Source organism: Eumetopias jubatus, unplaced genomic scaffold, assembly GCF_037043125.1.
Source record: "Eumetopias jubatus isolate StellerSeaLion01/CBP00866 unplaced genomic scaffold, mEumJub1_p1.0 scaffold_13, whole genome shotgun sequence".
Taxonomy (NCBI): Eukaryota; Metazoa; Chordata; class Mammalia; order Carnivora; family Otariidae; genus Eumetopias; species Eumetopias jubatus.
The window spans coordinates 81,432,414-81,445,123 of record NW_028274819.1 but is presented as its reverse complement, the minus strand read 5'-3'; the positions used below and the strand labels follow the sequence as shown (position 1 = coordinate 81,445,123).

The 12,710-nt window shown below is 38.4% G+C and overlaps 1 protein-coding gene across 1 annotated transcript in view; it reads right to left on the bottom strand.

Annotated features, from left to right (window-relative positions):
* Positions 1-12,710, bottom strand: part of CNTN5 (contactin 5) — a gene marked incomplete at its 5' end in the record, with an annotated part of 571,224 nt that overhangs the window by 42,359 nt on the left and 516,155 nt on the right. The window contains one exon of the mRNA XM_088017513.1: positions 7,950-8,059. Within this exon, the coding sequence (XP_087873639.1) occupies positions 7,950-8,059 (110 nt within the window). The remainder of the gene's footprint in view (positions 1-7,949; positions 8,060-12,710) is intronic.

Below are 12,710 nucleotides of genomic sequence, written 5' to 3'. Positions count from 1 at the left end.
GTAGTAAAATATACAAAATACAGTGCAGTTCCACATGGTCACCAGAACCAGATGCTCCAGAGGTTTCTCCCGTGTGAGCTTCTGTGGCTGAGCTGCAATTGCCTGCAGCCCAGCCAGCTGCAATGACCTGCTTTGTCTGCTGTGGGCACACTGGGCAGAGTTTGCTACCCAATCTGTTGAGAGGCTTGGATGCAGCTGTAACAGGCTCTTGGTGAGTAGGGTCATCAGTCTAACTAGATGTTTGCAATTAGCCTCTTTGCCACAGCTGCAGGTGGGCATCAATGGACAGGGCTTACATTCTGCAGAGCATCTAAGAGGTCCTGCTGCAGGAACTACTGGCATGCTGGTGTGTGGGGTTACCCTTTCTCCCCAGGGCAGGAGTTACGTTGGAGTGGTGCCTTCCAGGCCAGGGCTGCCTGCTGGGTATGGTGGGGCAGGAGCTTCTTTGGAGGTACACTTATCAAGGCAGGCAGATTGGATGGGGTAAGTCCACAGGGGACACTGCACAGGAGGAAAAGGGCATGTGGTGCTAGCAAAGTAAATGGAGAATTTTAGCATTGGTTCTTGCAAGTGTCTGGCTACCTAGACTGGGGGAGGGGAAGAAAAACTTCATCTACCAGCACTTTTGTTCTTGAAGACATCTCCTGTAGATCTCTAATCCTCTTGCGCATGTTCTAAGATTAGTCAATAAATCTCCTTCACATATATCCAAGGCACTTTTCAAACTGCTGCTTCTATGCTGTGTCTGGGGCTGAGTTATTTAGTATGCTGGCTTGTTAAATGTGGGGACTTGGTTTCCTATCATGCTCCAGGTGTTCAGGAGTTAAGGCCGCTGATTTTAAAACTCTTGGTGTGAAGTCTCACTGGTTTTCAAAGTCAAATGGTATGGGAGCTCATCTTCCCAGTGCAGGTCCCCAGTGCTGGGGGTGCCTGGTGTGGGGTCTGTCTCACTTCTCCATGCTTGTGATGTCCCTCTTGTTTGTGGTTAGTTGCACTGGGGTTCCCAACTGTGTCTTCAACACTCCTACCCTTTCACATGTGGTCTTCTCTTTAACATTAGCTGTGGAAGGTCTGTTCTGCCAGTCTTAAGTCATTTTCAGAGTTAGTTGTACACGTGTAGCTGTTATGTTGGTGTGTCCAAGGGTGAATTTGGGATCCTCCTACTCTGCCATCTTCCTTCCTTCCCTGCTAAACTTCTAAATGCGGAGTGTGCCAGGACACAGCTTAGCCCCTTCTCACTCCTTCTCCTATCCTTTTTTTTCCCTCTCATCTCCTCTGGAAATCTTTTCCTTTAGGCGGTTTCATCTCATAGCATGTCTTTGAATACCTCCTCTATGACTGCCATTTTAATGTTTTTACCCTGATCTCTTAGACTCCAAACCCATATATCCTCTTTCCTACCTGACTTATTCTCCTAAATTTCTAACAGGCATGTTAAATTTAAGTTAACCAAAACAGAACTCTTAATTTCCCACCTTCAAATCTGTTCTTTGTCCTATTGTCCACTTTCTCCTTTTTTTTTCTGAAAAATGGCACTACCATTCATTCATTTGACCAAACCAGTCTGCAGAAATCATTTCTCTTCCCTCCATATCTGATGAGTCAGCAAATCTTGTCAGCTCTGTGTCTGAAGTATATTTACTTCTCTCTTACTCCACTGCTATGACGTAAGTTTAACTCACCATCATTTCTTACTTAGATTATTGCAAGAGCCTCTTAACTTCTACTCCTGACTTTTCTTCCCTCCTCCTTTCATTCTTTACATAAGAACAACCAAAGTGGTGTTTAAAAAAATGTAAATCAGAAATTCTCAGTCCTCTCTTTAAATTTCCACAATGTCTTTTCACTGCATTTGAAAGAAAATGAAAACTCTGTAATCCATATATCCCTACATAATCTTGTCTCAGACCACTACTTTCTACTTTTAATTCTACTCACATCATTGTTCACTAAGATCCAGTTGCTCTACTTCTTTCTTTTCCTTAAAGGAACCAAGTGTGTTCTACGTTTAAACTTCTATATGTATTGTTATTTAAGCTTATTTTACTTGTTTGCTTATTTCTTTTATTTTTATTTGTATTCTCCCGTTAGGATTCTACATCGATAAGAGCAGAACCTTTTCTATCTCATTCACACATTTCAATTCAGGAAAAACAACGGAGGTGGCCGAAAACACAGTCTCTGCTATTTTCAAAATGGCACATAGTACCTTTATTGTAACTAGCTCTTTCAAACATTGCAGGTAAAGTTGCAATTATGGCTAGAAAATGATTGGTAGAACTGATATGGTAAGTACATACAATTTGAAACCGATCCCATGAGTTTGGTGACAGACAAATAATTATTGTCACATGCTCAAAATTCTACCACTAGTAAATTTAGCTAGGACTGTGGTTGGGATAGAATAGAGAAGGGAGGTAGTTGTGAGATAAATATTAAATTTTAGTAGGTTACTATATTTTAGTAATATTTAGTCAGTGAGATCTTTTAGTAAGTGAAAAAAACAAAAAAGGTGAGGAGATGAGAGGAGTAAGTTCTAGGGTGGATAAGGTGAAGGAGATCTCTCCTTAAAGGGGTAAAGAGAACAGAGAAGAGAAGGTGGCAGAAATGCTTATAAGCCCTATTTATTTCATATTTATTTTTAAATCTACATGCAACTATCCAGTTATGAGATAGTATAAATAACCATTAATGTCATACTGTGCCACTGAATTGTAAAAGTTTTCATTTTCTGATTATAAAAAGTATACATTTAATTTTCCAAATAAAAAAATTAAAAAATAAATATATAAATATAAATATATATACCAAATAAATATAAATAGACACCAAATAAATAAATTTGGTAACAAGATGACATTTTTTCACTAATTTTTATTATTTCCTTTCTTCTACTGGCTTGGGGCTTTGTTCTTTTTCTTGCTCTTTTATGTGAGGGTTAGGTTTTTGAGAATTTTCTTACTTCATGAGGTAGGCCTGTAATGCTAAATCTTCCCTCTTAGGACAATTTTTGATGCATCCCAAAGATTTTGGACCCTTGTGTGTTTATTTTCATTTGTATCTGTGTAATTTTTGATTTCCTCTTTGATTTCTTGCTCGACCCAATCATTGTTCTGTAGCATGTTATTTAGCCTCCATGTATTTGTGTTCTTTCCAGATTTTTTCTTGTGATTTCTTATGTTGTGGTCAGAAAAGATGCATGATATGATATCAATCTTTTTGAATTCGTTGAGACTTATTTTGTGGCCTAACATGTGATCTATTCTAGAAAATGTTCCATGTATACTTGAAAATGTGCACTTCTGCTGTTTCTGGTTGGAATGTTCTGAATATATTTGTCAGATCCATCTGGTCCAATGTGTAATTTAGAGCTGTTGATTCCTTGTTGATTTTCTGTCTGGATGATATATCCATCGAGGTAGATGGGATGTTAAAGTCCCCTACTATTATTGTATTACTGTCACTTTCTTCCTTTATGTCTGTTAATAGTTGCTTTATGTATTTAAGTTCTTCTCTGTTGGGTGCATAAATATTTACAATTGTTATATTCTCTTGTTGAATTGTTCCCTTTATCATTATGTAGTGTCCTTCTTTGTCTCTTGTTTTAGAGTCTATTTTGTCTGATAGAAGTACTGCTACCCCTTTTTTCTTTTTGCTCCAATTTGCATGGTATACATTTTTTCAGCCCTTCACTTTCAATCTGCATGTGTCCTTAGGTCTGAAGTGAGTCTCTTGTAGGCAGCATATAGATGGTTCTTGTTTATTCTCAATCTTTTTGATTGGAACATTTAGTCCATTCACATTTAAAGTAACTATTGAGGGGTATGTGCCTATTGGCACTTTGTTAATTGTTTTCTGGTTGTCTTTGAAGTTCTTCTCTATCCCTTTCTTCTCTTGTGGTTTGATGGGTTTTTTTAGTGTTATGCTTGGATTTCTTGCTCTCTATTTTTTGTTTATCTAGTGTAAGTTTTTTGATTTGACAAGATGCCAGGTTTTTAAAAATAACTTATAAAGCACTATAAAATAGTATAAAGGTTACTGTGCCCATAGATTCTGTGTTTCTAAGTATAAAAATTGTTGTCAGAATTTGTGTTAATTTATTTGAATTTTAAAATACAATCATTGTGATGATTATTCCAGAATTTGGTTTATTCTTAACATTCTATTTTTAAGGATATTCCAGTTTTTTGGATACATTTCCATTTTAAATGATACACATTTAGCAACAATGTTGTGCTCTGACCCTCTTGAGTGTTACTCTTGAGTGGTCTTGCTTTTAATCTCTAGTCAAACCTTGATCACAGCATTCCATAAAACTCTCACCAAGGTCACTAGGATCTCTACATGGCCATATCTGTTTCGCAATCTCAGGCTTCATCTTTCTGAATTTCTCAGAAGCATTTTACCCAGTAGAGCAATTCTTCTCTTAGCTTCTGAAATTCTTCCTTGTCTCCCTTCATTTCTTTGGCCAGACTCCCTTTCTTTCTTGAGTTCCAAATGGTCAGGCATCATAGGGCTCAATTCTGAAACATCTTCTTTATCAACATTCAGTGATCTCAGCCAGTATATATATAAAAGCCATCTATATACTGATGATTCCTTGGAGTTAAATCTCCATCTCTACCCTTTCTCTTAGCATAAGACCTACTTGAAAACTCTTTTTGGAAATAAGAAGTCTCATAAAATTAAACACATTTAAACCAGAATCTGTAATTTTTTTTCACTAACATCCACTCTTTTTTCGAGTTTCTCATCTATGTGAATGACATGTTATTTGCTCAGTTTCTTGGGTGAAAAACTCTGGAATTATCTTTGATTCCTTTCTTTTTCTTAGTTCACACTGAATTCATTTTCAAATTCCATCATACATCCATACAAAATATATGTTAAAAAGTCTCTTTTCAATTTCACTGCGATTGCTCCAGTCAAAAGCAACTTCATTGTCTGGGGTGCCTGGGTGTCTCATTTAGCGTCCAACTCATGATTTCAGCTCAGGTTGTGATCTTATGGGCTGTGGGACTGAGCCCTGCATCAGGCTCTGTGCTCAGCAGGGAGTTTGCTTGAGATTCTCTCCCTCTGCCTCAGCCCCTCCCCCAACTCACTTGTTCTCTCTCTCTCCCTCTCTCTAAAATAAATAAATTAATTAGAAAAAAAGTTCATTTTCACCTAGGTTGGAACAACTGCCTTTATTTGTTCTCCCTGAGATCTAGTCTAGAGTCTATTCTCTACCCTCTAGACTAAGAGTCTTTTAAAATTTAAGTCAGATACTGACTTGACTCTTCCTGTTCAAAATCTTCTAATGCCTTCTCCTCATACTTGGGATAAAATCCAGATTCTTTTCTGTGGTTCACAAAACCCCATATAATCTGGTCCTTGTCTTGGTGTTCTTTCCACCATTTTCCTACCACCTTCTCTGTTGTTCACTGCTATCTCACCCAAATCACTCCCTTCATGTTCTTTGAACAAGGCCAGCATGCTGTTACTTTAAAGACTTTGAGTTTGCTGTTCTTTCTGCCTCTTTCACATTCGGTCATGTTTCAATTCAAATGTCACAACCTCAAAAAGGGTGACTTTTCATACTTTATAAATAGCACACTCTTTCACTCTCTACCTTCTTATTCAGGTTTATTTTTCTACACAGTATCATAATTGAGATTATATCCCACATTTATTTGTTAGTTTGTGTGTTATTTGCCTTCCCTAATTCAATATGATCTTCTTGAGGACAGAGACTTCACTTTGCTCATTGTTTTATCCTTAGCATCTAGCTTAGTGTCTGGTAGGTACTTAGTGAGTCTTCAATAAATGTTTGTTGACTTAATGCATTAATTATTTATATTTACAAGGAGAAGAATTGTGCACAAATATAAATCTTAGGTGATGTTTGGACCTCCAAGAGAGCTTTTATTACAAGTGAGTTGCAGTGGGAATGTGAATGTCATGCAGAAAAAAAAAATTGAGTGTGGCTGCCTGTGTGAGAGAAGCACCACTCTGAGATGTGGGAGCCTGGATCCCTCACTCTTCTGTTTACCAGGATACACTTTGTGGCATTTCTAACAGTATGCACACCAGATGTTTTTATTCAGAATTCTAGGTTAGTCTACACTTATGTAGCTGTTTTAGGTTAGGCTCCCTAGAAGCAGAGATTGAGACAGAGATTTGAGTGCATGTGATTTATTTTGAGAGCACTTGCAGGTAAACCTGTAAAGAAGGGAGGAGAGAAGAAGGAAGGAGAGGGAGATGAGAAGGACTGTGGTCTCGGTAATCAATTCAGCCTTGTCCTGATGCACACAGCAAAGGGTCTACATCATAAAATGTACCATAAAGTTGTTTTCTTCTTTAGTCAAGTGACCAGTGTCAGTCAGTCATTGGCTTTGGGTTGCCTGATTGTGGGAAGGGAATTTTTCAGGTAAAGCAGCACCCTTCAGTGAAGGACAGTTCTCCAAAGGGGAAACTGAGGACCATAAGCAGCCAACACTGGTAAAAGCTGGGGAAAGTACACTGGTCCCCTGAAGGGGAGCAGGGTAGGCTACCCCAATGTCTTCCACAGTGGTATTAAAAGGGACGGATTATGAAGCACAGATATTCATTCATTCAAAAAATATTTATTGTAGCTCTCGTGAGCCAAGTACTACCAGTTGCTGAGATTCATTGGTGAATAGATATAGTCCTGCAGCATGGATAGGGAGACGAGGAGATATTAATCAAATAAACATGTAATCATGATAAGACACATACTGAATTATGACCACCAAATAATAAATCAAAGCAATATTATAGAAACAAATCCATGATATTTTATAGATAATGGTTTCTTAGACATGGTCTTGCTGTAACTCTTAAGAAAGATTTCGTGAATTCTTTATCATAGAAATCATAATCTAATGTTAGCAGTCTATTAATCAAATATTTCTCAGGCTTATTTGAAAACTCAAATAGAATTAAAAAACTGTGTTTTCAGTCTGAAACCATGTTGGTGTACAAATCTTACGCTTGGTCACTATTTAAGCTTAAAGGGAACTAAGGTCTTGGGTAGGATGCTAATTATTTTTTGTCTTTTAGAAATTATCCCCCAAAATCCTATCACTTACTGGCCAACACAAAAAGTAGGGATCTTGAATTTGTGGAATATTCAAGTTCACAGACTATATACAATCCTCTCGTTCATGTGGAGGCTAAAATTTCATTGAAGTCTTTGAAGTGTTATGAAATTTTCACCATTATAAGGCTGGCATAAACTGTGTTTGAAAATAGCAAAATTTAAAGGACAAAATGTCATTTAAATAAATAGGTATAGATCATCAAGTCCAAGGAAACTTTGAGAAGTCAGTATAGGCATTAAGATCTGCCAAGAGAGTATAATAGGAAAACTTGTTTCATACATTAAATTATTAGAAGGAAATACGCAAAAACATTTTTCCACAAAAACATTTTTAGGGGCAACTGGGTGGCTCGGTCGTTAAGCTTCTGCCTTTGGCTCAGGTCATGATCCCAGAGTCCTGGGATCGAGCCCCACATTGGGCTCCCTGCTCAGTCAGAAGCCAGCTTCTCCCTCTCCCGCTCCCCCTGCTTGTGTTCCCTCTCTCACTGTGTGTCTCTCTGTCAAATAAATAAATAAAATCTTTAAAAAAACAAAACAAAACAAAACATTTTTAACCACTAGCAAATTGGATATCAGTAAATATCCACCTGTAACTCCTGATTTTTATCTAAAGGTCTATTTTCATCTCCTTAAAAAAATTCTTTACATGGTACCATGGAAACTACTGTACTAAAAAAATAAGCCAGCTAATGAACATGCCAGTAAAATAGAATATTTTTCTTTCTTTGCCACAGAACAAAAATTTCAAAAGAATATAATTCTGTTGAAGTGTCACCAAACCATTTCTTTAGGAGAATGCAGTGGCAGCAAAAATAACAAGGCTTATTTCCAATAATTCTATTCATACCTCAAATCCCTGTGGTCTTCCTAGACTCTCTTTAATATGTTTCCATGCAACAAGAATCTCTGACACAGACACACTTGTAGCCTTGACATCTGTGGGAGCAGCACTGGGTTCTGTACAAAGGAAAATGGAAATAATAAACTGTGATGGTAACAAGTTATGTCTATCAAAGCATTGCACCTGAATCTGTCAGGTGTTACTTCCTTCTACCTTATTTTTGAAATGAAGTGCTATGGTAGCTATGAAAAACACAAGATAAAAAGATGATCTTTTTGGATTTCTATACCTGGGTCAAATCTCATCAATACTTTACCAATGACAAATGACAAATTCAGCAAGACAAGCAAAGAAGATATTTATCCTTGGATTAACCAGGACATTTCTGGAGAAGTTAAGTTGTCTGACTTAAACTGTCTGCCAGTCTAACATAATGATCAAAAGCATGGACTAGAGAATCAGCCTTGGCTATTTTGATGCTGTTGTTTTTTGCCCTCAAAAAATTTATTTATTTACTTTTAGGCAAGTTGCTTTGCCTTTTCCTATGCTCCAGTTCCCTTATCTGTAATATGGGCATAATAAGAGTACTTATCTCAGAGGTTTTTAAGGTTAGCTTTCACTGGAATAAGAGATATAAAATATTTAGCACAGTGCTTGGCACTTAAAACATTCATTCACAAAACATCACTTATTATTTTATTTTATTTTTTACTTCTTGTAGGCATAAATAGAGTAAAAATTTCATTAGTTTTTTTTGTTGTTGTTGTTATTCTAACCACAAAACTACATTTCCATGTAGAATATGACATGAATCATGATATTTAAAAGGCATGCATTGACTTTTAAGACAGGTTTGGACCGAAAAGGAGAGTCCCTGAACGTCTCAGTCCTATTGCTCAAAAAGTACATTTTCATTTGTTCCTATGCTTAGTGAACTTTCTCACTATTTTTTCCAAATACACCATGGTTGACTGGCATCCTTCAAGATGTACACTTTATTTGAGGATGCACTGTATGTGAGGAACAAAATACTTTCAGCTTTGACATTGCTGAAACATAAATACTATGTCACAAACACACGTTAAATGAAATGGCAGAATAAGGGCCATACTTTAGTTCAAACAGTTCTGTACAAAGTCAATTGAAAAAATCTACCACGTAAAAATTGTAGAGACTTTAGGGGGGGCAGAGCAAGGTGGCAGAGGAGCAGGAGACCTGGATTTCATCTGGTCTCAGGAATTCAGCTGAATAGGGATCAAACCATTCTGAACACCTGTGAACTCAACAGGAGATCGAAGATAAGAATAGTAACAACACTCTGAACAGAAAAGTGACCACTTTCTGGAAGGTAGGATGTGCGGAAAAGTGAATCCGAGGCGATATTCGGGAGGATAGACGGTGGGGAGGGGGCCTCCATTGGCCGCTTTTGGCAAGTGATAGAGCCGCAGAGCACAAAATCGAAACTTTTAGAAGCCGGCTCCGCTGAGGGTCGTTGCTCCAGTGGCTAAGTGGGGGGTGGAACCCTCGCGGGACAGTGTGGTGTCAGAACCCTCAGGGTCACAGAAAGACCGGGGGTGCCTGAGTGCGGCAGAGCTCCCAGGTATCGGAGCTGGGAAGCTGGCTGCAGAGACAGAGCTGAGGCGTGGGCTCTCAGCTCGGGGTTGCCATAGACTGTGGTCTGCGGCCCAGTCCGCCCACTGCTCCTCCAGCAGGGACCCAAGAAGCAGCAGAGCCGGGGAGACTCCCCTTCCTCCCCTGGGAGGAGCGGCGCAGAAGCGCACCGCAGGGATCTGCTGGGTTTGGAGACTCCGCACGGGGTTGGGTGCCAGACATGGAAACGCTCAATCGCAGGCCGGGTGAGCACGGAGTGCGGCCAGAGACAAGGAGACGGGAGTGACTGCTTTTCTCTGGGGGCACACTGAGGAGCAGGGCCTGAGTTCTCAGCTCCTCCGGGCGGAGATTAGGAGGCCACCATTTTTACCCTGGTCCTCCAAAGCTGTCCAGAGAGCTTGCAGGGAACAAAAGCTCCTGAGAGCAAACCGGAGCAGCTTGCTTAGCCTGAACTCACAAGGGCGGGGCAATTCCACTTTGGGCAAAGACATTTGGGAACCACGGCAACAGGCCCCTCCCCCAGAAGATCAGCACGAACAGCCAGCAAGCCAAGACCAAGTTTACCGATCAAGGAGAACGGGAGAACTCCACTGCTATGGGAATACTGCACATAGAATTCATGACTTTTTTACCATAATTCATTAGTTTTTCAAAGTAAATTTTTTTAACCGTTTTTTTCGAATTTTTCTTTTTCCCTTTCTCAAACATCTTATCAATCCCTTTTTTTAAAAAAATTTTTTTATTTTTCATTTTTAGAGTCATATTTTTATCCCTTCATAGTAGTTACCCTTATTTGTGGCATATATATATATATATACACATATATATATATATATATATGTGTGTGTGTGTGTGTGTGTGTTGTTCTCTCTTTAAAATTTTGAGATACAATTTCTTCTAACAGATCAAAATATACCCTAAATCACTAGTGTATGGCTTTGTTCTATTCTCCTGCCTGATCACATTCTCTCCCTTTTATTTTCTTTTTTCTTTTTCTTTTTAAATCTTCTTTCTTTTTAAAAACAACTTCTTATCTTATCAAATCCTTTTAAAATATCTTATAATTTTCATCTTTACAGTCATCTTCCATCCCTTCATTGTATCAAACCTTATTTTGTACATATATGTCTTTCTTCCTTTAAAATTTTAGCAGGCACTTTCTTCTAACAGACCAAAATATGCCCAAAAGCTAGTGTGTGGCACTGACCTATGCACTAGCCTGATCATATTTGATCATACTCTGTTTTTTTTTTGTTTTGTTCTGTTTTTGTTTGTTTTTATCTTTTTCCTTTTTTCTTCTCTTCTTTCTTTCCCTTTCTTGTCCCCTGGTTTCAGGTCTCTTCTGATTTGTATAGAGTATATTTGTTGGAGACGTTGTTAATCTGTTAGCATTCTGTTCTCTCATTCATCTGTTCTCCTCTGGACAAAATGACAAGACAAAAAAAATCACCTCAGCAAAAAGAACAAGAGGTAGTACCGTCTGCCAGGGACCTACTCAATACTGACATTAGTACGATGTCGGACCTAGAGTTCAGAATCATGACTTTAAAGATACAAGCTGGGCTTGAAAAAAGTGTGGAAGTTATTAGAGAAACCCTTTCTGGAGAAATAAAAGAACTAAAATCTAACCAAGTCGAAATCAAAAAGCCTATTAGTGAGGTGCAATCAAAAATGGGGGCACTAACCGCTAGGATAAATGAGGCAGAAGAAAGATTCAGCGATATAGAAGACCATATGATGGAAAATAAAGAGGCTGAGAAAAAGAGAGAGAAATAACTACAGGATCACGAGGGCAGAATTCGAGAGATAAGCGATATGATAAGACGAAACAATATTAGAATAATTGGGATCCCAGAAGAAGAAGAAAGAGAGAGAGGGGCAGAAAGAATATTGGAGCAAATAATAGCAGAGAACTTCCCTAATGTGGGGAAGGAAACAGGCATCAAAATCCAGGAGGCACAGAGAACCCCGCTCAAAATCAATAAAAATAGGGCAACACCCCGACATCTATGAGTAAAACTTACAAGTCGCAGAGACAAAGAGAATATCCTGAAAGCAGCTCGGGAGAAGAGATATGTAACCTACAAAGGTAGAAACATTAGACTGGCAACAGACGTATCCACAGAGACCTGGCAGGCCAGAAAGGACTGGCATGGTATCTTCAGAGCACTAAATGAGAAAAATATGCAGCCAAGAATACTATATCCAGCTAGGCTCTCATTGAAAATAGAAGGAGAGATAAAAAGCTTCCAGGACAAACAAAAACTAAAGGAATTTGCAAACACAAAACCAGCCCTATAAGAAATATTGAAACAGGTCTTCTAAGCAAAAAGAGAGCCTAAAAGCAGCATAGATCAGAAAGGAACACAGACAATAAACAGTAACAGTCACCTTACAGGCAATACAATGGCACTAAATTCATACCTTTCAATAATTACCCTGAATGTAAATGGACTAAATGCCCCAATCAAAAGACACAGGCTATCAGATTGGATTAAAAAACAAGATCCATCATTATGCTCTCTGCAAGAGACTCATTTTAGACCCAAAGACACCCCCAGATTGAAAGTGAAGGGGTGGAACAACCATTTATCATGCTAATGGACACCAAAGAAAGCTAGGGTGGCAATCCTTATATCAGACAAATTAGATTTTAAAACAAAGATTTTAATAAGAGATGAAGAAGGACACTATATCCTACTTCAAGGGTCTATCCAACAAGAAGATCTAACAATTGTTAATATCTATGCCCCTAATGTGGGAGCAGCCAAATATATAAGGCAATTAATAACCAAAGCAAAGAAACACATTGACAACAATACAATAATAGTGGGTGACACTAACACCCCCCTAACTGAAATGGAAGATCATCTAAGCACAAGATCAACAAGCAAATAAAGACTTTAAATGAAACACTGGACCAAATGGACTTACAAACATATTCAGAACATTCCATCCCAAAGCAACAGAATACACATTCTTCTCTAGTGCCCATGGAACATTCTCCAGAATTGATCACATCCTAATCACAAATCAGGTCTCAACCGGTACCAAAAGATTGGGATTATTCCCTGCATATTTTCAGACCATAGTGCTTTGAAACTAGAACTCAATCACAAGAGGAAAGTCGGAAAGACTCAAATACATGGAGGCTAA